General features: G+C 49.7%; 1 protein-coding gene across 3 annotated transcripts in view; it reads left to right on the top strand.

The window, feature by feature from the left end:
• The window catches only part of HSPA12A (heat shock protein family A (Hsp70) member 12A), a 183,103-nt gene that overhangs the window by 140,397 nt on the left and 18,535 nt on the right, over nucleotides 1-24,171 (top strand). For all 3 annotated transcript variants that reach the window (XM_017871248.1, XM_017871249.1, XM_017871250.1), the window contains 5 exons: nucleotides 4,332-4,417; nucleotides 5,984-6,111; nucleotides 9,762-9,948; nucleotides 12,142-12,246; nucleotides 18,559-18,675. In XM_017871248.1, coding sequence (XP_017726737.1) covers nucleotides 4,332-4,417; nucleotides 5,984-6,111; nucleotides 9,762-9,948; nucleotides 12,142-12,246; nucleotides 18,559-18,675 — 623 coding nt within the window. The remainder of the gene's footprint in view (nucleotides 1-4,331; nucleotides 4,418-5,983; nucleotides 6,112-9,761; nucleotides 9,949-12,141; nucleotides 12,247-18,558; nucleotides 18,676-24,171) is intronic.

Below are 24,171 nucleotides of genomic sequence, written 5' to 3'. Positions count from 1 at the left end.
GAGGATCAATGTTTCTCTGATTCCTTGATGTGAAAACATCAAATCTTTCTGTATTATGGGATTTCAGAGTAACTTAGTGCTCGAAGTGGAAGATGCTTTGAGTAGGCCTTTATTTAATCTACTTGGAACAGTACAGTAGGTATTTCTTAGAATTCCTAGCTCCTTTAGCTCTGTCCTTGATCACATTTCTTGACAGAGCGTTTTTCTTTAACCTGTCTTTTAGCAGTCTTCCTTCTCTACCTCCACAGAAGGGTCTGGATTTTCTTTTCTTCAGCTTCCTTTCTTTCTTCCAAGCCTCGACTCTAAGAAACTCTATTTGTGTCGAGGTGTTGACCTAGCCTTTCTCTTCTGTTCCTAGTGTGTCTTGAGTCAACCCTTGGGGACCGAACTGGACTATTCCCTGGGTGAGAGTAGTCCCAAGGGAGATGATGTTGTATTAGCTTTATAGAAGCAGCGGAGGCAGGGCCACACTTAATGGCATTTGGGATTCCTTGCTGTGGATAATGGCCTCTGTATAATTGATAGCCAGGACACACAGTCTACCCTTGGTATGTATAGGGCATTACATACATCAGTTCTCTCCTGTTGTCCGTTAGCTTTTATCTGTCAGATATGCATAGATTAATAGATAATATTCTGTCGACCCTTTGTATTTTGTTTCTAATCATTTACCTACTGAATGAAAGATCTCAAGCCTTGCTGGGACACATCAGAATTAAACTCCCCATTCTCCTCAGGGGGTGAGACAGGCCTTTCCATTGCTTTTCCCCTGAGAAGTTTTGAGCACCACTTTGACATCCTAAGTAGTGAAGTAGAGAAATAGCAGCATGTCTCTACTGGCTGTGTGTATTTCTGGGCTGTGCTGATGGACATTTGCTGGTGAATTATCTTTGATTTGGAATTCACAGATACACAGATGTGGGTTACTGCTCCATACCTTCTGTGCAGATCAGTTTTCAATCATTGCACAGTGTAGCTGAATTTTAACTTCTGATGGAAAAAGTTCATAAAGTTTAGCTGCCTCTAGGCCCAGCTGGGTGATCAGCAAGTCAAATGATTTGTTTAATCCTGGCCCAGTTGCCGTGGGGTTGGGGGGAGGTACAGGAGAACCAAAAAATCTTTGCCTTTTGGCCTCAAAGTATCCTAGAGTCCCCTGGGGACCCACTGTGTTCCGTGTGTGGCCCAACCTTGGCTGTTTTGCAAATCAGTGAGAAGACCAGGGCTCTGAGAAGGGCTGAGTGATGGGATAATTAGAACCAAGCAGCAGCGGGGTGGATGGTTTGTCTGCAGATAATAGCTTGTTTGCTAATTGCCACCACCAGATTTTCTGGGCAATTAGACATTTGGTTTCTTTCAGGACCGTCTGTGCAAATGTGGACACATGGCCGCAGGCCTTCCAGGTAGCAGGTGGAGAGGGTGGCTCCTGGTGCTGATGGCATTTCTCTGCAGGCTGCCCAAGGGCTGTGGGCAGGAAGGACCTCTCACCAACAGGTGGAAGGACCATCTGGCTGGAACCCCTAGTGGGGAGGCAGAGATCCCCCTGCATTCATGGAAGGGGTTCCCTTGTGCTAGGAGATGAGCAAAGATGGTGGAGTTCAGCAGGCTGGTCTAGAAACGGAGCTGACTTCTCCATTCTCTTTTCAAGAGCAATTAGCGCCCACGGCTAATAGCAATTCTGTTAGTCGTGGATGCTAATAGAAATGAGAAATAGCTTCCCTTCCCAGATGAGCAAGTTGATTTAAACTTTTCAATAAAGTTTTTTTAAAAAAATATGTATAATATAAAATTTGCCATTTAAGCCAATTTAAGTGTACCATTCAGTGGCATCAATTATATTCACAATGTTGTGCAACCATCACCACTATTTCCAAAACTTTTTATTACCCCAAAGAGAAATTCTGTACTCATTAAACAAGAACTCTCCATTTCTCCCTCCCTCCCACCCCTGGTCACCTCTAATCTACTTTCTGTCTCTATGAATTTGCCTATTCTGGAGATTTCCTATAAGTGGAATGATACAATATTTGTCCTTTTGCATCCATGTGTTTTACTTAGCATATTTTCTAGGTTCACACATGTTGTAGCATGTATAAGAATGTCCTTCCTTTTTACAATGAAATATATGGATATACCACATTCTGTTTATCCCTTCATCTCTCTTTTTTTTTTTTTTTTTTTGAGATGGAGTCTTGCTCTGTCACCAGGCTAGAGTATAGTGGCACAGTCTCAGCTCACTGGAACCTCTGCCTTCTGGGTTCAAGTGATTCTCCTGTCTCAGCCTTCCGAGTAGCTGGGACTACAGGCACATGCCACCACGCCTGGCTAATTTTTGTATTTTTAAATAGAGATGGAATTTCACCATGTTGGCCAGGCTGGTCTTGAGCTCCTGACCTCGAGTGATCTGCCCACCTTGCCCTCCCAAAGTGCTGGGATTATAGGCGTGAGCCACCGCACCCAGCCTATCCCTTTATCTGTTGTTGGACACTTGAAGTGTTTCCACCTTTCTGTTATTGTGAATAATACTGCATGAACATTTGCATAAAAGTATCTCCTTGAGTCCCTACTTTCAGTTTTTTGGGTAGATAACTAGGAATGGAATTGCTGGTCATATGGTAATTCTGTACTTTTTGAGGAATTGCCAGACTCTTTTCCACAGCAGTTGTCCCGTTTTACATTCCCAATAGCAATGCACAAGGATTCCAGTTTCTTCACATCCTTGACACACTTGTTATTTTCCTTTCTTAAAAAACTATAGCCATCTTAGTCAGTGTGAAGCCATATCTCACTGGTTTTGATTTGCATTTCTCTATAGACTAATGATGTTGAACATCTTTTCATATACTTGTTGATGTATCTTTTGTGTATTCTCTTTGGAGAAATGTCTATTCAAGTCCTTTACCCAGCAAGTTGGATTTTGCCTCTGTAATTACTGTACTGTGCCTCTCTCTCCCCAAGATAGGAATTGAGCCTCATCAGGAGGAGAGATGCTGTGAGCTTACAGAGAGTGGGAGGTGGCTCTGCAGATTTGAGCCTTCACATTCCCTCTTGCATGATTCATTTCATTCCTGCAGCCTGTCTGGTACCCACTGTAATGATGCTGCCTGAGTTCTCATCAAGTAGAAAAAGAAATCAGCAAGAGCCTGGGATTAACCCAAAGTGATTTAGCAGAAGAGGCAGATGGAACCATTCCACCTGCTCCCCTAGAAGCAGACAGGCTCTTCTCAGACACCTCAAACCTTCTGGTTTCCTTGACCACAAGTATTGCCTTGGAAAATTACCCATTTCTTCCTAGCAGGTTTCAGTACGTATGTACTAAATGGAGCAGGATGTGCAGAGCACCGAGGGTGGTGCTGGGTCGCTGCAGGTGCCCAGCGCCCGGCCTTCGTCTCTGCAGTGGGAGCACACAATCCTCACTCAGCTTCTCTGTGCCCTGCCAGCCCTAGGCAGCAGGCAGGGAGAGCACAGTAGTGCGTTCCAATGCCGGCCGGGGAGAGTGTGTTTTCTCCCCGGGGGGCCCACTCCTGGGGCAGAGCCACTGGGCTCTGGGAAGACTTCAGAAAAATGCTAGGCCTGAATGATGGTGAGTGCAGAGGAACAGACAAAATGGTGTTCCTGCTGCATAGCTGCTGGCCCTTCGCCTGTTTGACCTCGTGGCTGTTGCGTCCCATCTGCAGGGGCTAGAAATGCTGATCTGTCTGCCTTTTGCTGTGGTTTTATGATTGAAAAAGAGTCCCAAACCTTCAGTATCACTGAAGAGAGATGAATTCACATTCCCTGGCAGGGGGAGGGAGGAGCTGGCGCATCTGCTAGGACGCTCTTTCTGAAGCTTCATCACATCCAACCTTCCTAGGACAGGGGTTGCTCTTCCTTGAGGGGGAGGTACCCCTCACCCCTTTGGGAACCCGAGGGCTGTAGATACTCTTCCAAGAAAATGCACACAAAAATTTGACATAATTTCAGGTGGCTACAGGTCCTGTGAGTCCATCATGGAGCCTAGCCTCTGGCCCCACAGACAACACAGCCAGGAGCTGGGGCTTTCAGGCACTGACCAGCATCTCCAACTAAGCTGGGTTGAGTGGCACAGAGGGAGAGGCCTGGTGGCGACTGGGAGGAAAGGAACATCTCATTTGGTCAAGTTCTAAATACCAAATGCAAGGGGGTGCTGGGACGGATGATCCTGCCTTCCTGGCTGGGACTGGGCCTTGCCCATTTCGTGAGCTGGCATTGCAGAGGCCTCAGTGCCTGGAGGAGTAAGGCCATGTAGCCCTCATTTCCTCCCCCTGGGTCAGCCCATGCGACTTATAAGGAGGTGACTTTGTTTTTCCTTTCAGAAACGGCTCCCACATCTGCATATTCATCTCCAGCCCGGAGTCTTGGGGACACAGGAATAACGCCTCTGTCCCCCTCCCATATTGTGGTAAGAAATTGTGTGTGTGTGTGTGTGCACGCGTGCGTGCGTGCATGTGCATACTGACTTCCTTTGCATTCTGGGTCTGATCTCACAGTTCAGGCTGCTGGACAGCCTCTCACATTCACTGGTTAGAGATTAAATTGACCTGGTCCTGGCCACGGGAGCCCTGCCAAGCCCCTTCCCCAACTCTGGGCCTGGGAAGGCTTTCTGTGCTGTGGCTAGTGCTTCTGGAGCAGGGGCTTGGGTGGGTCACAGAAGTAGGTGAGATGGGAGAAGCCCTTTAAAGATTCAGGGTCAGAGCCTGTGAGGCGTCCTCTTGAAAGGAAGCCGCTGACTCTGGCTAGTGAATCGGTGAGATACATGGGCTCTGTTGACTGCAGTTTTCTGCAGTGTCCAAAAGCCCCTGGCAGTATAATCGCTTCTGCAACAACTTGCCCGGTAGAGAAGCCCTGAGCAGGGCTTCATATGCATTGAGGGGGGCTGTTGCTCCCACCCTGCCCTGTATGAGGAAAGATGGATGTTAGGGGGCAGCTGTTAAGAGGGGTGTGCACATAGATGCACAGGCAGCCAACCCGAGTGAGTGCCCGGAAGACAGGGCAGCTTTGTGTGAGCTGTGCAGGTGCACAAAGAAGACCCGAGGAGAACTGCGGAGTCACCTCTAGGTGGGGGTGCCAGCCTGTCCTGGTTGCCTGGAACTGTCTGGCCTTTACACTGCAAGTCCTGCACCCTGGGAACTCCTTCAGCCCTGGGCCAACTGGGAGGATTGGTTCCCTAGGGCCAGGTTCTGTGGTTTTCAAGCTTTGCACCCTGAAGTTGTCCTGTAAGAGCTTCAGGGCTGTGGGGGAGGGGAGCAGTGTGAGGAGAGGCCAGGCGGGTGGCATTCTTACCCTTCCCCTCCAACTTTCGTTGGTGTTATAATTTGGAGTTCTGTGGGAGTTAAAAAAAAAAAAAGTGTAAACTGCTTGAAAAAAAAGAGAGAAAAGCTTGGAAACCTGAAATGGCCTGACCAAGATGACTTAGATGAGGCGAGGCCCTGGGCCCTGGCAGCCACAGTGGGGCATGTGGCTGGCCTGGTGGGATTGGGCATGGTCCTGGGATGCCCAGCCCTGCTCACATGCACGAAATGCCAGCACAGATAGAGCAGTCACCTGGGTGTACGGAGGGCACAGCTAGCAAAATGCTCCTGGCAGTGGCCAGAGGTCTGCACAGGGTCTTGCGGAAGGCAGCGGGGCTTGGAACCGCTGGGCAACCAGCCCTGTTGATAGAATTTCTGTAATCAGCTGTGTGCACGCATGGTCGATAGAGAGGACTGGGCAAGCTGCAGGCTTTGTCCAGTCAGCCTGGCCCTCGTCTCAGGGGTGCCCCCATTTCTCCCCGAGCCACTCAGGCGGGGGCCTAGGGTGGGCTGCCTTCTCCCCAGGGCTCTCCAGGTGGTAGACTTGAGCTGGAATATCGAATGTCCTTCTGTCTGCAAGGAGTTCACAGCTAGGCAAGGTGAAACTCCCCAGGGGTGTCTGCCTGAAAGCCAGGCCCACCCTTCCACACCCCGCATGCCTCACTGTATATCTGCAGAACGACACTGACTCCAGCGTCTCAGAACAGCAGGCATTTCTTGTGGTGGTGGCCATCGACTTTGGGACAACATCCAGTGGCTATGCCTACAGCTTCACCAAGGAGCCGGAATGCATCCATGTGATGAGGTGAGTGCTGTGGGTGGGAGGGCCACGTGGCTGGTGCCAACCACTGCACCTGTGGAGACTCCAGGCAATGAGCCAGTGATTGGCACTTAGGAAGAGGGCCCTGGATTCTGCTCCAGCTCGGCTCAAGCTCACCATGCCGCTTGGGACAAGCCATTTCTGATCTCTGGGCTCCAGGCTCCTGGTTTGAAAAGATGTTGGTTTGATTCTGATTTAGTTGGTCTGGGGAGGGACCTGGGCAATATGTTTGAAGCCTGGCCCAGGTGAATTCAGCTTGTGACCTGGGTGAAAGGTGCAGACCTGTGATGTCTGTGATGGAGGGATCCAGGTGCCAGCTTGGCCACTTACTGTGTGACTTTAGGCAATTGCTGAACCTGGTAAACCTGTTTCCTCATTTGTGAAATGGGGATCCTGACAATACCTCCCTCACGAGGTGTGTGGGCAAATGAAATGAGATTGTCTATTAAGTGCTTAACGTGTAGTAAAATGAAAACAGGTAAGGTGCTGGTCCTTTCATCAAGTGAAGAGAAGTGTTGGGGTGTTGGTAGCCAGAGGCAGAAAGCACCTGCTGGAGAGAAAGCAGCATGAGGCGAATATCAACCAAGTGGCCCCATAGGCAAAGTTGCCCTGGGCCTCCTGGGATGCACTCTGTGCCGGGATGCCCCCTTCCCTTCCCTTCCCCACACACCCAGCACCCTGCAGGCCCCCAGCGCTACCCATCCATGGGATCCCAGGCTTGACCCATGACCTTCTTGCAGGGTGCAACCCCTCAAATCTTTGGAAGCCAAGGATTTATCACCCCAATTTTTCAATTCCAAGGGATGACTCTGAAGATACATTGTAACTGGCTTGCAGTTCCTTCAACTGAGTAATTGTGGAATTTAGTATTGCTCCTAGATTAAGATTTTTTAGTTTTGTTGTTGTTGTTATTATTATTTTTTTAGAGACAGGTTCTTGCTCTTTTGCCCAGGCTGGAACACCGTGGTGTGATCATGGCTCTCTGCAGCCTCAAACTCCTGGGCTCAAGCAATCCTCCTGCCTTAGCCTCCCAAGTGGCTGGGACTACAGGTGCATACCACCACACCCAGCTGTTTGTATTTTAGGAATTTTTATAAAGGGTTGTGGAAAGCACAACTCATAATAAAAGTGACTCCCACCCCAATCTTGGTTTAAGTCTCATCCTTCCTCTTGAAAACCAGATGTGGCTCAGGCTGAAGCTGTTGTCCTAAGAGGGTACAGAAACTCTTGGGTGTCATGTCATCAGGAAATGATGAAAAGCCGGTTCTATAGCCAACTCTGATGACAGCATCGCCCTTGGTGTTCAGTTGTTACCAGGAATCTCTTTCCATTTAGCCAGATAGATGCTGTGAGGGTCTGTGCTGCCGCCACTGACCCCAAGATGAAAATCCAAGTGGAGAAGAATACGCCATTAAAGGCTAGAATCAGTGTTTATCAGCTTCTATGTAGTTGTTCTAAGAAATGTTATTTCCACAGAATAGTCATGCAGTGAAAACAGAAAAGAAGGAATGGAAATAACCTTGAACTTGCTTGGGGAGTGGTACTTATCGAAGCACCACCATAGTTCAGGGCCTCTAGAGGTGATACCTTAGTCATGGGAGAGATGTTGGAGGGAGGTTGGTTGGGTCTCCCTGAATTTTATTTCAATCATAGTAGCATAATCATGCTAATGTGACATGTTATAAGTGAGAAAGTTAACTCTTTTTTGTACTAAGTAGGAATGAAGGAATACAAATTTGAAGGGAAAAAGTTCATGGGGTCATTCTCTGCTGACAATGCCACTGTTAATATTAATGACAATTCCATTTGTGAAGGGCAGTGTGTGCAGCAGCTGCCTGGCATTGGGACCATCCCTGTGTCTCAGTGCAGTCACCTCGGGGACTTTGGCTCCTTGGGTAGGAGCAGCATCCTGATGGAGCTTGACAAGGAAATTGGTCAGGGATGATTCCAGACCCATTTGAGTGGCAAATCTCGGTGGAGGCCAGAGCTCCATCTGGACTGACATGGTCCTACTGATGCTTAATGACGTCAGGTCGGGAGCAGGTCCGGGCTCAGCTGGGAGCATGGCCACCTCCCCAGTGGGCGAGGAAAGTGGCTCATTTTCCCTCCTGCACTGCATCTCTACCTGAGGGTGCACGGGCTGTGCATGGGGTCACATGTCCAGCGGCAGGCCAGGAGCCAGGACCTAGTTGGGCAAGGAACAGCTTGGCCTCTTGGTGGCCCTGGCCTCTCTGCAGTGGCCCGAAAGGTGAGCAAATGCATTGAGTTTCCTGTCTTCCCCTTCACCCTTCCCTTGCTCTCACTGCAACCTCTCTCTCTCTCTCTCTCATTTCTTTTTAGAAATGGGGTCTTGCTATGTTGCCCAGGCTGGAGTGCAGTGATATGATCATAGCTCACTGCGATCCTCCCACCTCAGTTCCCCAGAGTGCTGCGATCTCTGTTTCTATGGTTCTTTCACCTCTGCTCCAGGATAAGTCTGAGCCCCCTGGTTTCCCTTCCCCTCCATTTAGCCCAGTTTGCCCTTATGAACAGCAGCTCTGATTCTGTCATGCCCCTGCTCTAAGAGCTTTAGTGGCTTCCCATTGTTCACAGAGTAAATGTCTAAGTCCCCAGGGTTCTCCTCAGCCTGATTCCAGCCGCTTTCCCAATCGTATTTCTCACTCTTCCCATTTTCACAGTCACTCTTCCCACCCACACACTCTCTCCAACCAATGCAATCACTTCACGTTCCCCACGAATGCCCCGGCTGGCCCACCTCTGACAGCCTGGAGTATCCTTTCCTCCTTTGAGATCCAGTTGTCTGTCTCTTCTTCAGTTCTCCCCCCAATCCTGGATTCTTTCCTCTGCCCCACCAGCTGGCACCTTGGGCCCCTTATTTGCATCTCATAAGGCAGGTAATTATGCATTTGTTTATACCTACCCTGTTTCAAAGAAGATTCAAGCTAGCAGTATATGCAAATTGAAAACACAGTGCCTAGCAAATTGTGAATTATTATTATTATTATTATTATTATTTTTTTTTTTTTTGAGACGGAGTCTCGCTCTGTCGCCCAGGCTGGAGTGCAGTGGCCGGATCTCAGCTCACTGCAAGCTCCGCCTCCCGGGTTTACGCCATTCTCCTGCCTCAGCCTCCCGAGTAGCTGGGACTACAGGAGCCCGCCACCTCGCCCGGCTAATTTTTTTTATTTTTTAGTAGAGACGGGGTTTCACCGGGTTAGCCAGGAGGGTCTCGATCTCCTGACCTCGTGATCCGCCCGTCTCAGCCTCCCAAAGTGCTGGGATTACAGGCTTGAGCCACCGCGCCCGGCTGCAAATTGTGAATTATTTGAAGACACAAACGTTAAAGTTTCGTGCCAGCACCTGGTACACAGGTAGATGCTTAGAGTAGATGCTCAGTAAGCATGGAATGAAACATTAAGGCAGAGCTTGTTACTGAGCAAGAACTTTCCACTTGTCCAGTTCATCTCCTTTTTAACTGAAGTTGTGTCTCTAGCAGCTGCTCATCCAGCTGAACCAGAGTGCGTCTGGGCACCCACATCACTGACACTCATGCATACAGTAGGTGTTCAAATCTGTGCTGCCTGAACTGGGATTTTGAAAGAAGGCCCCATAACTTCTGCTTCCGTTGGTGGCAGGCGATGGGAGGGAGGTGATCCTGGTGTGTCCAATCAGAAGACGCCAACCACCATCTTGCTGACTCCCGAGAGGAAGTTCCACAGCTTCGGGTATGCCGCCAGGGACTTTTACCATGACCTGGATCCCAATGAGGCCAAGCAGTGGCTGTACCTGGAGAAGTTCAAGATGAAACTGCACACCACTGGGGTGAGCGAGCCTCTCCCCTGGCCCCAGGTCTCCCACAGTGGAGCGCCAAGGCTTCTTCAGCCTTGGGGTGGGGAAGGGATGCAACCCAGGGGGTGCTCCAGTCTCTCCCAAGCAGAAATCAGTGTCCATTTACCTTGATTTTAGACACAACCTGGCGCACACAGTGCTTTTGTGGAATATGCGATGCTTTCCAGTGTGCATGTGGGCGGGGAGATGTTCTGAATATTTAACAACTCATTTGTCTTAGAAAGGGACCTATCAGAGTAGACCCCGGTTATACCAGAGGAGTGGGGTGCTGGGGGCCTCCTGCCATGCCAGGAGTTCCCCCTTTAGCTTCTGGATTATTGAAAGATCCACATATCATGAAGGATCCACTTGGGGGCTAGAGACATGTGGGGAGCTCAGGGCAGTAGCTCTTAACTAACCAGTTTGGATGTAACAACCAGGAACAACTGGTACATCCAGTTCTCTGTGGAGAGGGGGAGCTCAGGACATGAAAGTGCCCAATAATCAGAGGTCCAACTCCCAGAGTGGTGGCCTCTGCTCCCAGCAAGCCAGTGTTCCGTAAGACATCTACATCAAATAGGCACCCCCTGCCACCCCGAAGCTTCGTAGAAAAGGATAGGGATAGGATGGAACTTTTTTGAGTTAAGCATTTTATTCCATAAAGTTTCTTTAACTTTCAGTGCTTAGAAAGGCAGGATGATGATAACGTTTAAGATCATAGACTCTAGGGCCAGATGGCCTGGGTTTATATCTGGCCACTGGTACCTTTGAGAAATGTAATCCAAGTTACTTAACCTCTCCCTGCCTTGTTTTATCTTCTCTGTCAAATGGTGACAACGGCAGTGCCTTCCTGATGGGGATATTGTAGGGATTAAAGGAATCAAAACATGTAAAGCTCTTAGAGCCGTGCCTGGTGCAGATTAAGTTCTAGTCAAGTGCAAGCTCCTATTCAAATTGCTTTCATTTGTCTGCTGAGCACTTGCAGATGACAAAGCAAACATAAAGTGGTAAATTCAGCAGCCAGCACCCTGCCTTTCAAGGCTCTGTGCTCATCGGCGTGGTTGTCCTTCTGTGGTGCAGACCGAGTTCTGCTAGAAATGAACTGTGCCTGTTTCGCCTAATGGGATTCAATGCTGAGTATCAGGATGGCAGGTGGAAGGAAGCACGGATTTTTTTCAATTCAGAGCCATGGCTTCCTGGCACTTGGCCACCTTTCCAAGCCTGGGAGCTGCTGCCCCAAAGCTGGGGTATGTTTGCTGGGCACCAGGAGCAGAAGGCAGATGCCTGGGAGGAGAGAGCAAGTGCAGCTAGGTCAGGATGCCACAGACGAGCTCCACGTGGCTGGCTTAGTAACTCAATGCCCATTTTCACTCCCAAGGCAAAGCATAATTACCCAGCCTGGATCAGTCTGGAGGCCCCAGTGATTTTTTTTTTTCCTGGCAGTAATGAGCTTGTTGGTTCAGGAGACCTGGGGGCTTCCTCCTGATTTTTGCTCTCACTCCCTGCCCATCTCTACCCCACAGGGACTTTTCTCATCATTTTTTAATGACCTCCATCCACCAGCATCTGGGCTCTACAGAGCATCCTCTCCCTAGGACCACACTCAGCAGCTGCTTTCACTTTTGGTGGAGAAAGGAAGGCAGTGATGCTGGGCTCCTGGCGGATTAGACAGGGCAAGCCTTAAAATAGGAGCTCTTCTATTTTGGTGACTTGGTTGGCAGCGTAATGGGGAATGAAAGCTTCGTCTGTTTAGCATCATGGATGGCAGTGGGTTGGTACGATTAGGCCTCCATCGGGGGGGGGATCCTGAGCATGACCGTGTGTGTTCGAATGTGGAAATAGTATGGAAATTGCATGGGGAGTGGCACCTGCTGCCTATTCTCTCTTCCTGACTTCTACTGTTGCCCCTGAAACCTCTGCTCCCAGAGGATCCAGGAGAGAGAGGGAGAGGAGGGAGCAGTGAAGGCAGGGCCTGGAGGGGATAGCCAGAGCTGTCCCCAACACAGGGGACACAGCTGCCAGCCCCCATTTGAGGGGATGCGCCCTCCTAATCTGCCTCTTTAGGCATGGGGGAACACAAACGTGGCTCACCAGGATCCTCTAGGTCCCCTTGGAGCAGTCCCTAAAGCCAGAAGACATGTTTCTCCTTTGTCCTCTTCTTACTATTGTTCCTCTTCCTCCTACCAGGACCTCACCATGGATACAGACCTGACGGCAGCAAATGGCAAGAAAGTCAAAGCCCTTGAAATCTTTGCTTATGCCCTGCAGTACTTTAAGGAGCAGGCGCTGAAGGTAGGACCGATAGTTGAGGCCAGCCAGCTGTGTGCTACGCAGTGGCACCCATGCCAGCTCCGTGTCTCGGGCTGCTGCACCTGCTGGCCAGGGTAGGAGGCACAGCCTGGAGGGAGAGTGTGGGCTTTGGAGTCAACACAGCAGGATGAACCCTCACACACTGCTGGTGGGAATGTAAAATGGTGTGGCCTCTTTGGAAAACAGTTTGACAATTCCTAAAAAAGTAAAGCGCAGAGTTACCATAGGACCCAGCAGCTCCACTCCTGGGTAGATACCTAAGAGAAGTGAAAGCAGATGTTCACACACACACATGTACGTGAATGTGCATAGCAACTTATTCATAACTATGAAAAGTGGAAGCAGTCCACATGCTGTCCACACAAACACACGTATACATGAATGTGCATAGAAACATTATTCACTATGACGAAAATCGGAAAAACTCCACATGCCCATCCGCTGATGACTGGAGAAACAAAATGTGATCTGTCTTACAAGTGAATGTTATTCAGCCAGAACAAGGCCTGAGCTATTGCTACATCCTACCACATGGAGAAACCTTGAAAACGCCATGTGACGTGAAAGAAGCCAGATACAGACAGCCACATACCGTGTGATTCCATTTGTATGAAATGTCCAGAACAGGCACCTTCACAGAAACAGAAAGCAGAGGCTTTTTCTGCCAGGGGCTGCGGGGAGTGGGAATAGGAGCGTGTGCCAAAGGATATGAGTTTTTTTGGGGGGTGATGAAATTAGGTAATGGGGTTGGTTGCGCAACCTTGTGAATACACTAAAGCCCACTGAATTACACACTTTAAAACTGGGAATTTTGTGGTATGGAAATTATATCTCAGTAAAACAAAAAGAACGGCAGGAAACATACTTAGCAGCCTTGCCATTTTGGTCAAGGTACTTAATCTTTCTAAGATCTACTTTCCTAACTGGAGAGTGGGGTGGATCACTGTACCTCCCAGGCTGATGGACAGCAAATCGGAGTGGGCATGCAGCGCCCCGCTTGGAGCTTGGTCTATAGTAGGCACTGCGTATATGGTGGCTGCTATTTCTCCCCTTCCTCCCCCTCCTCCTCTGCTCCCCCAGACCCCATGGAAGAAGCTAATAGTGTGAGCCCCTTGGTCACCCCACAAAGGTCTGTGGTCATGATGGCCTGAAATGCCAGAAGCATCTAATTTTGAAGTGGAATATGGCTATCCACTTGTGTCTCCTCCCACAGGCATGGAGACCAGTGGGTGGGGATCAGATGATTAAAGAGCCCTGATGTTTTGAGCTTTACCCAAAGAGATTTGGGAACTTCAGAAGCATTTGGTATTGTGTGACCACTAAAGGAAATTTAGTGAATTCTAGAAATAGGGTCAGAGGGAGACAGAGGAAGTGAGAACATGGTATTACTTTCATCTATTTAAGTACCTGTTTTTTGAGTGCCTTTAATGTGTGAAATCCTATACAAGTATGGCGGTGTATAAATCAACTCAGTATACAGGAGTGTGTGGTCAGGGTCAGAGTGGTGAGGGGGTAACTGCGGGTGCTGGGGGAGGCAGAGATTCTGTCCAGTGGGGAGCGTCATGGAAGGCTCCCTGTAGGAGGTGAATTCGGGGCAGGGTGGGGTGTGGTTGATAGGCAGCGACTGGAAGGGTGGGTATTTCAAGCTGGTGGAATGGCACAGGCTCAGCTCAGAAGGAAGAAAGCAGCAGACAAACAGCTGTGGGAAGAAAGCAGTTGGGGTGGAAGGAGAGTAAGGCTGCGGGATAAAGCCAGGATGCCGTGAGCTCAAGACAAGATAGTACAGAGCTGCGGATGGCAAGCCAAGGAACTTCTTGGTTAATGGGGAGTCCTCAAAGGATTTCTAATGGGGGAATGAGTGACAGAGCCACCGAGATAGTAGTGAAGTGTTGTATTAGTCTATTCGCATGCTGCTAATAAAGACGTATCTGAGATTGGGTAATTTATAAAGGAAAAAGTTTAATGGACTTACAGTTCTACATGCCTGGGGAGGGCTCACAATCATGGTGGAAGGTGAAGGAAGAACAAAGGAATGTCTTATATGGCAGCAGGCAAGAGAGCTTGTGCGGGGGAACTCCCCTTTATAAAACCATCAGATCTCGTGAGACTTATTCACTACCACAAGAACAGGATGGGGGAACCGCCCCCATGGTTCAGTGATCTCCACCTGGCCCCACCCTTGACACGTGGGATTATTACAATTCAAGGTGAGATTTGGGTGGGGACCATACAGCCACACCATATCAAGTGTCTTAGTCTATTTTTGTGCCACTGTGACAGAATATCACAAACTGGGAATTTATGAAAAACAGAAATTTATTTCTGATGGTCTGGAGGCTGGGAAGTGCAAGACCAAGGTGCTGGTGGGTTTGGTATCTGATGAGGGCCCTGTCTCTCCTTCTAAGATGGACCCTTGAATGCAGCATCCTCTTGCCAGGGGATGTGGATGTGGGGAAGGAACATTGTTCCTCACATGGCAGAAGGCAGAAGAGTGAAAGAGCTCACACACTCCTGAAACCTGCAAGCCTTTTTTTTTTTTTTTAAACAGAGTCCTGCTCTGTTGCTCAGGCTGGAGTGCAGTGGAGTGATCTTGGCTCACCACAACCTCTGCCTCCCAGGTTCAAGCAATTCCCCTACCTCAGCCTCCCAAGTAGCTGGGACTACAGGTGGGTGCCACCATGCCTGGCGAATTTTTGTATTTTTAGTAGAGATGGGGTTTCACTACTTTGGCAAGGCTGGTCTCGAACTCCTGACCTTGTGATCCACCCACTTTGACCACCCAAAGTGCTGGGATTACAGGCGTGAGCCACCACACCCGGCCGCAAGCCCTTTTTATAGTGCAAAAATCCATTCCTGAGACCAGAGCTCTCATGACATAAACACCTCCCATTAGGCCCCACCACCCACCCAACACAGTTGCACTGGGAGTACATTTCCAACACATGAGTTTTGGGGGACACATTCAGAGCACAGCATAGAGAGACCCCAGTAATCCCAAGAGCCTGCAGGGTGGAGGTGGGCGGTGTGGAGGCAGCCCTCTCATTCTGCAGGTTTGTTTGCAGGGAGAGAGGGAGGCTCTGAGACACAGCCACGGGGTCATTCGGGGAGCAAGAAGGAGGACTGCGACAACCAAGAAGAAAGAGGGCCCGCAGGCTGGGAAGGAGTGGGTTCTGGGCAAACAGTATTCCACCAGTAAGGGGACAAGGGGCAGGGAGGGGCCTGGCAGCAAGGTCGTTGTGGGGTCGGGGGAGGAGGCATGGGAGGGGGAAGGAAGGGGACTGGTTCGGGAAGGTGACCACAGTCAGAGACAAGCGTCAAGCGTCATGAAGCCTGCTTGGAAGTGGAGAAGGGGTCAGCCCCTTTGTTCCAGGCGGCAAAAGGGCAGAAGGGGAGGGGCACAACGAGGTGGACCCAGGTCTGCCAGAAGAGCGAAGGTTGCAGAGGGACACGCTCAGCACCTGGTGGCCCAGGAGGCCACGTGAGGATGTGTCTGTGGGCGCCGAGGCAGGCGAAGGAGCACAGAGCACAGAGCCCACAGGGGCTCCTGAGTTAGGAGGAGGAGCCATGGGGACTGGGGGGAAATGTGGGACTCAGAAAGCCCAGGATGTTGGTGCCTTTCAAGTTTGCCAGCAGGAAAGGAGTGAGCAGCCCATCTCAGAAGGGGAGGGAGGAGGTGGAGGGAATGGCCCCAGAAGGTCAAGTGGCCATGTGGGTGGTTGTTTGTGAACTCCTCAGCTCAGCCAGAGAGGCTCCAGGGAACCTGCTGGCACCTTTCTTTCAAAGGTAGCTCCTCCCAGCAGGGAACATGCCATGAATAAATTCCAGGAGAAAAAGCTGTTTGATGTATAGGAGGAGCTAGACCTTGCCAGGGGCTGGCTGGAGTCGGAGGGAGGGGGTTATGGCTTGCTTGGCCGGAATAAGCAAAGGCAGGATATCTACTCAAGTGGGATGTCCAAGAGTCACAGAAATGAAGCCGCCCAGTGGGTCATGAAGGAAAGCCCGTGACAGTGCCTGACACATGAGATAGTCAATTAATTAATGCTGGCACCTTTCCCTTCCAAGCTGTTCCCTACCCGCTGGGGAACTGACAGCTCCTCTAAACTCTCTAGACAGCTCAAGGAAGCCCATCATGTGTATTTTGGACCCTTTTCCTTTTAAAGAGTTTAAAATCGCCCGTCTGGTAATGGGCACCATGCTTAGAATCTTCCCGACACACATCATACCCTCACCTGCTTTTTCAAACCCAATGCAGACCTGCAAGGAAACAAAATATGATGATAAAAAATTGGTCCAAAGCAGAGATGTTTTTGGAAAGATGTTTTAAAATAGTTTACTGGATGTACTTAACACTACTGAACTGTGCACTTAAAATGGTTAAGGTGATGAATATGGTGTGTATATTTTACCATGAAGCATTTTATTACAAATTTTAGAAAAGTAAAGGAAAAAAAAAATCACTTACTGATCAAAGAGGAAGTTAGTTCGGAGAGAAAGAGGGCGAGCCAAACCCAAGATAACTGTTTGAAACAATAGGAACAATGAGACACTGTCAGGAATTCTTTTTGTTTGTTTTTTCATCAGTCTATTAATCTTTCTTCTGTCTCCAGAGCTGATTTAGACACAGAAGTGCCTTGGTGTGTGTTTGGGTTTGATTACAGATTTGTCTGGTGAATGTGGCAAGGGGAAAAGAAAGGAAGGAAAGAACTAGCATTTATCAGAGGTCTTTGGGCCAGACATTCCTCATGTGTTTTCATTTAATCTTGCCAGTAATGCTGTGGGTTAGTTTTATGATCTCCGTGCACAGATGGGAATACTGAGTCTAAGAAGTCCTCCAGTGACATATTTTGTCTGTGTGAACCAGGTGGGAACCTCTGATGCTTCTGCTCAGCCCATTTATCAGCATGGACCTCAGTGATGTGGTTTAACCTTAACCAAAAGTTAAGGGCCGCATGGTTCTTGATGAGGTCATATCATTCATAGCCTTCCCTTCCTGTTGGGAAAACTCCCCTGATAATGCTGGCCTTGCATAAGGTAGATGACAATGATGATAGCTGCCACCAGCTGGTAAGCATCACTGTGGACCAGGCACTGTTTAGCTATGGGACCACATGTCATAACTCAGACCTTCATGGAGTCAAGATAGACTACTAGCCAACATGAATATTACTGCTAGCCAACATGAATATTATATAGTACTATAAGTGTTTAACTGTACATAGCACATACTTATGTACACCCACAAATCATCCTTGCAAACATGCTTACAAGCAAGAACCCTCATGGCTCAACCAACTGTAGAACATAATATCAACAGCCAAAAACCAAGCTCTTCCCCAAGGATACCAACCAACACTGTCATTCATTTATCGTACATAGTACGATAGACTAGACTCTGGGTCTCAATTTTGGCTCTGCTACTTTCTAACTGTACAGTGGTCAAAAAGGTACTGAGCATATCAAAGTCTCAGTATCCCCATTTGTAGGAAAGGGGGCACAGTGAGAATCCCTTTCTTTTTTTTTTTTTTTTTTTTTTGAGACGGAGTCTTGCTCTGTTGCCCGGGCTAGAGTGCAGTGGCCGGATCTCAGCTCACTGCAAGCTCCGCCTCCCGGGTTTACGCCATTCTCCTGCCTCAGCCTCCCGAGTAGCTGGGACTACAGGCGCCCGCCACCTCGCCCGGCTAGTTTTTTTGTATTTTAGTAGAGACGGGTTTTCACCGTGTTAGCCAGGATGGTCTCGATCTCCTGACCTCGTGATCCACCCGTCTCGGCCTCCCAAAGTGCTGGGATTATAGGCTTGAGCCACCGCGCCCGGCCAGAGAATCCCTTTCTAACAGGATTCTTCACTGGATGAATAGAGACAAGGTATGCAAAGTGCTTAATAAGGTGGCAGATACATGCTAAGCACTCAGTAACTGTAGCTCTCCATAAATCATCAATCCTCTCAACAATCTTGGGAGCTAGGCATTATCCCCACTGCACAGATATGGAAACTGAGGCCTGAGAAGTTGTCACTTGTCCAAAGTCACATGATTAGGAAGTGGCCAAAGGGATTTCCTCTGATCCTCCTCTCTCCAGCCCACGGTCCCATTCAGTGAGGGAAAGGGGCTAGAGCTCCCTGCTTGCTGAATATTCAGGAAACAGATCTTTGCTCTCTGATGCTGATAAGTTTGGGGGGGGCCTGAAACTGGCTCCTGAAGAGCTTTGGCGGGAAGCCTGGATTCAGTGAAGCTACAGGAGGCTGCCCCAGGGACCAGCTGCCACTTGACCTGTTGCATTTCTTTCCCTTGGCTTCAGGAGCTGAGTGACCAGGCGGGTTCAGAGTTCGAGAACTCTGATGTCAGATGGGTCATCACGGTGCCTGCCATCTGGAAGCAGCCGGCCAAGCAGTTCATGAGACAAGCTGCCTACCAGGTGAGGGTGGGGTCAGGGTGGGTGGAAGCCAGAGGAGAAGGACCCAAGATGCCCAGGGTGGTGACTGTAGCCCCGCCCAGGTACCTCCCACATTCACTGGCCTCCGTGGGAGGCAGCAAGGAGGCTCCCCTAGGCAGGGTGGGGGCTGGGAGACAAGGAACCTTCCCGTTCCTCAAGGAGGGAGCAATGGGGGTCAGTTCTACAACAAGAGCTGTGTTCAGTTTCCTTCCTGGCTTTCTACATTTCCAGGTCATGTTTCTACTGCGGAGTCTCCAGGGCTAGGATTTCAAAGCTGTGGTTCAGAGACATTTCTCTGTGGGTGAAATGAAGTGATAATCTTAAGGGAAAGGCTTGGGAAACAGGAATATTTGAATAAGAAAGCAAGCAAGCCAAGGCCATTGGCCGAGAACCAGGCATTTCAGCTTGGCATGGAGGCTGAAAACTGCATGTCTACTGCAGCAAAGAAAGGAAGTGTGATTGTTCCTTGCACGCTTCACTCAGCAGGGGCTGTGTTGGAGATGGCAGACCCTTGCAGAGGGCGGTGGCATGGCCAAGGGGCATACCAGGCACAGGCGCTTGTTGGCCAGGGAGACAGATGCTCCAGTGCCAGTGGCCACTCCATCCCTGTGGGCACTGGGGGGCGGCTGCTGTGAGGGTCTGGCTTTGAGGCAGGAATGGCAGGCCATGCTCACCTGTTGTTATGGTCCCTAGGACAGGACAGAGCTGGCTCCTGTTGCATTTAAGCCCCTGGGCGTATGAACACCCATGCCTGGGGCCTGGGTCAGCTCTCTGTGTGTTGAGAGTCGGTTTTCTGAGTCTTCAGCTGAGGCTGGGTTGTGTGGCAAGTCACCAGAGTCATTAGATGTCCCCTCCCCGCTGTCATGCCTCTCAGGAAGCATCCTGCCCACCTTTCCCAGGCGTCGTACCTCTGATTTTGTTTGTGACCCTCAGAGTCAACCCGGAACCCCAGCATAGTTGAATGGCCATGGGAACCTCAGCATCATGAATTGCATTCAGCGCTCACTCAGAAGGCTTGACTCCAAGTAGCACGCAGTTCAACTTGCATGCAGTCAAGGGCGAGGAGTCCCCTCCCTGCACTCTCTCCCCTTCCCCAGGCTGCTTCCTGTGCACTCCCCTGCCTCCGTGCAGCATGAGAATCTGGCTCAGTGTATGTACCTGCCAAAAATAGATCTGTTTTTATAGGGATGAAGGAAGAGGGTGGAAGCTCCAGAGAGAGGCAAGCTCTTTAAAAACGGAAGAAAAAAAATGCAGTTTAGCCATTCACAGAAGCCCTGGGCATCACGGAGCACAACCTCCATAGTGTCAACCTTCTGGCAGGGCCCAGAAATGGGGCATCGGGGCACAGCTGTCTACAGAGACGCTGCTCAGCGTTCTGAGTTTTTCCCAGGAAGAATATTCAAGATTCATGGTTTTGACTCTTTTCCCAACCCACAGGAAGACTTCAGCAACAAATGTGTGACCCACAAAAAGGTCATTCTTATTTATAGCCTGAAAAAAAAAAAAAAGAGGTGCAGTGGCTGGTAAATTTGTCAGGGGAGTTAGAGCCCTGGGCTGACTCTTCCAAGAGGTGGGACAGGAGGCGTGGGGCCCTTACCCTGGGGAGTCACAGAGGAGGACACCAAGTCCCTGGGGGTTGGTGGAATCAAATAGGTGCCTCAAGAGAGAAAAGGGCCTGCAGCTCTTGGGTGAGGACAGATGTGAGCTGTGTTTATGAATGTGGGGAATTTGCTTTCAGAAGTCCAGAGACATGCTGTTTCCTCGAGGCCAGCTGACTTTGGTACAGTGTTTTTGCAGCTTCATTTTTGATCCTTTGCAGTTCTGGTTTGGTACTTTTGTTCCATTGACAGCCGCTGAGTGGATTTAAAGATGGCAGCGATCATTCAATTGTTTTTTGTTCATGCATTTATTTATTCATTAAACAGAACTATACTAGAGACCTATCTCTGTCAGGACTGTGGTAGGCACTGGATTCTATACCCAGCCAAGGCAGGGATCCAGCTCTTGGGTTGCTCACAGCCAAATGGTTCACTGAAACCTTCCATACTTGTGGGTTAGGGAGAGGGGTGCATTGGGAAGCACAGTTGCTTTGCAGACATTGCTGCAGTCTCTTTAGCCTGTCTTCTGGAGAGTCTTAGGACAAAGTGGAAATGAAATTTGCAACTCTATGGGCAAAATTAACATCTCTCTACTCTCTCTCCATCCCCCATTATTATACAGAATAAGAAAGATGATGATTAATTTTATATGTCAACTTGACTAGGCCATAGGATGCTCAGATATTTAGTCAGTCATTATTCTGAGTGTTCCTGTGATAAAATTCAACATTTAAATCAATAAACTGAGCAAAGTGGATGGCCCTCCTTGAGGAAGGTGGGCCCCATCTAATCAGTTGAAGGCCTGAATGGAGCAAAAGACGGACCCTCCCAAGTAAGAGGGAGTTCCTCCTGCATGACTGCCTTTGAGCTGGGTCATTGTTTGTTTGTTTTTCCCTGCTTTTGGACTCAAACTTAAACATTGACTGTTCCTGGGTCTCGAGCCTGCCAGCCTATACCATGGGTTCTCCTGGGTCTCCAGCTTGCTGGCTGCAGATCTTGGAACTTCTCAGCCTCTATAATTGCATAAGCCAAATCCTTATAATTATTTATCTGTCTGTCTGTGTGTCTGTATGCCCCACTGGCCTACTGGTTCTGTTTCTCTGGAGAACCCCGACTAATACAGTGTCCGAGCACAGAACATAGTTCTCAGCCTAGCAGCTTCTGCGAGTACCCACCAGGCACCCGTGTATGTGAAAGGTATTGAATCAGGTGGACATCTGTCTCCTTCTGCAAGGCGGTGGCTGCCCACTGATCCTTCTACCCAAAGTGCATCCCATCCCATGGGCCCGACTTCAGGCAGGAGAGCTGGTAAGATGAGGTAGAGTGGCTGCTCCAGTAGGACAGTTGGAGAACTGGTCACGTCTACTCTGCTTGTGTGGGAAAAATGGAGCCCCTCCTTCCAGGCTTATCAGAAGCCTCCTGAGCACAGGTTTGTGGGGCAGTGGTGGGGGCTGAACTTGAACCTCCCACCTGTCAGGTGGAGGAGAAAGCAGCCTGGAAGCAGAGCTGGGAGATGATGTGAGGAGCAGGTCTGGAGTTCTGGGGCCTCCGCTGGGGCAGGCTATGGCTCACTGCCTGTAAAGGCTGCAGAGAGGGTGCACAGATGCAGTTTCATCAGTGAAACTCCAGAAACTCGCCTCGTGTTGAGTGCTTGTTGAAAAGATGGGTTAAACCTTTATCTTTTGTAATTCCCGGACTCAAGCCATCTTTACACCCTTTAAGAGCATTCAGTGAAAAGATGGTGACAGAAAGAACAGCTGATCCCTCTTCTGAGGCCTTTAGAAAAGACTTAGAACCGGAGACTGTTCTGAAGCTGAGGGGATTGTGGATAGGAAATAGTCCAGTTTATTTCTAAGGGCATTTTGCCTAAAATGTGTAACTCTAGTAGGCTGCGGAAACCTGTTAAATAAATGCTGCTCCCATATGTACGATGATCTCATCTAACATGGAGATGCAGCTTCTTCTGCCTCCCTTTCTGAACAAGCTGCGGTGAAAAATGGTCATCAGGAAAACAAAATAGTGTAACACCCCAACTGCTGCAGCTGTAGCCTTTTTGTAGCCTGCCCACAGGCCAGCAGAGCACTTAACTGATCTGGCCATTTTTTCTCAGCTGTGGACACAGTGGCAGATTCTCCTGGCTGATTGCAAGGCAGAGGAGCAGAGGAGTTGGTGTAAACACCACCTGCTCCCCTCCTGAGTCTCCCTGGAGTGTGGTTTTCTCACGTGCTTCTCCTGAGTGAAACTCGTGATCACAGAGGAAGGCTCTAAAAAGCTACCACGATGGTGCTCCTGCAGCCCCGAATTCTTGGAGGAGTCAAATGGGGCAGCATATGCTCTTGGTTCAGATACTTCCTGTATGTAGAATCCATCCCCAGGTCGTGTCTGTGGAATGCAGGGATGAGGGCCAGGAAACTGCAGAAGAAAGGCTGGCTGGAGGGCTGGTGGGTCCATTCGTTCGACAGCTACCTCCTGAACACCTACTGTGTGCTCTGGGGCAAGAAGAACTGAGCGTTGCCGTTAGAAAATCCACCATCCTGCGGGAGAGGCTACACGTATCTGCACTGTTAGTAACAGGGGTGTCCAATCTTTTGGCTTCCCTGGGCCACACTGGAAGAAGAAGGAATGTATTGGGTCACACATTAAATACACTAACACTAATGATAGCTGATGAGCTAAAAAAAAATAGCAAAAAAAAAAAAAATCTCATCATGTTTTAGGAAAGCTTACAAGTTTGTGTTGGGCTGTATCTAAAGTCGGCCCGGCCTGTGGGCCATGGGTTGGACAAGCTTGGTGTATAGGACTGGAGACAGAATATGTTAAGTGCTTAGCAGGGGCCCCAGTGGAGGGAGGGCTCACGCGGGAGTAGTAACCGTGAGGTACCTTCTCCAAAGGCAGAATCAGCAAAGACAGAGACAGTGTTCTGCGGCTGCAGTTGACCTGGCGTGATCCCAGGCAAACAGACCCATAGGTTTGCTGAGGGCTGCCAGATGGAGGGCTTCTGTTGAGGGTGGCTGCAAGTGTTAATGCAGAAACGGAGCTTGCACTTCCAGGCATTGGGTCTTCTGCCCAGAGAGAAAGACAGGTGGGTTTTTGAGAGCCTGGGCGATGCTTTAGCATTTCCTCCTTTTCTCAGAGTCCGCAGCAGCTCTGGGACTCCTGGGGAGGTTAAATTTGTGCAGAGTCTGCTGCCTCTTCTCACCTCTCCTTCTCAGCTCTCTTCTGTGACCTCCATGGGGGTTTGTGGGTGGGACACAGCCCCTCACTGGACAGGAGCTGGTGGAAGCAAAGGAGTATGGTTACTTTGTCCTGGGCCTCCCAGACACTGCCTGGAGCCGTGACCTTGCCTTTTCCTGCCGTTGGGAGTGGGGTTCTCTTCACCTTTGCTTCCTGCCTGCATCCTTTTCCTGGTACAGTGGGGAACCCCCTGTGGAAACAGGCCAAAGCTTTTGCCGTGGAGCTGAGGCCAGCCCAGCTGGAGAGGGACAGATGAAAGGCCTCCCCTGAGGGGGGCAGCCCAAGCTATTTTCCACAGACTTGGGGCAGCCTGAGTGTCTTCAGGATGTGAGAGTGTCCTGGGCAGAGGACAGTTCTGTTGGATTGTCAGTTGCACACAGGCACACTCGGATGCCCTCGAGTTGTAGAATTTTACACAGGGCTCTTCACCCCTCTGGACTGCTGGATCTAATTTTCCATATAAAGATTTCCCATCTAAGTCAGAGTTCCTGCTCAATTTCAGGGGTAGTGTGGGTAGAGAGATGGGGGCAGAGCTTACAGTGTGGGAAGAGGGATGAGGGGCAGAGCTTATGGTGTGGAAAGAAGGATGGGGGTGGAGCTTACAGTTTGGGAAGAGGGATGAGGGGCACAGCTTATTGTGTGGAAA

The sequence above is a fragment of the Rhinopithecus bieti genome, unplaced genomic scaffold (genome assembly GCF_001698545.2).
Source record: "Rhinopithecus bieti isolate Rb0 unplaced genomic scaffold, ASM169854v2 scaffold_5982, whole genome shotgun sequence".
Lineage (NCBI taxonomy): Eukaryota > Metazoa > Chordata > Mammalia > Primates > Cercopithecidae > Rhinopithecus > Rhinopithecus bieti.
This window is presented reverse-complemented; position numbering and strand designations above follow the sequence as displayed.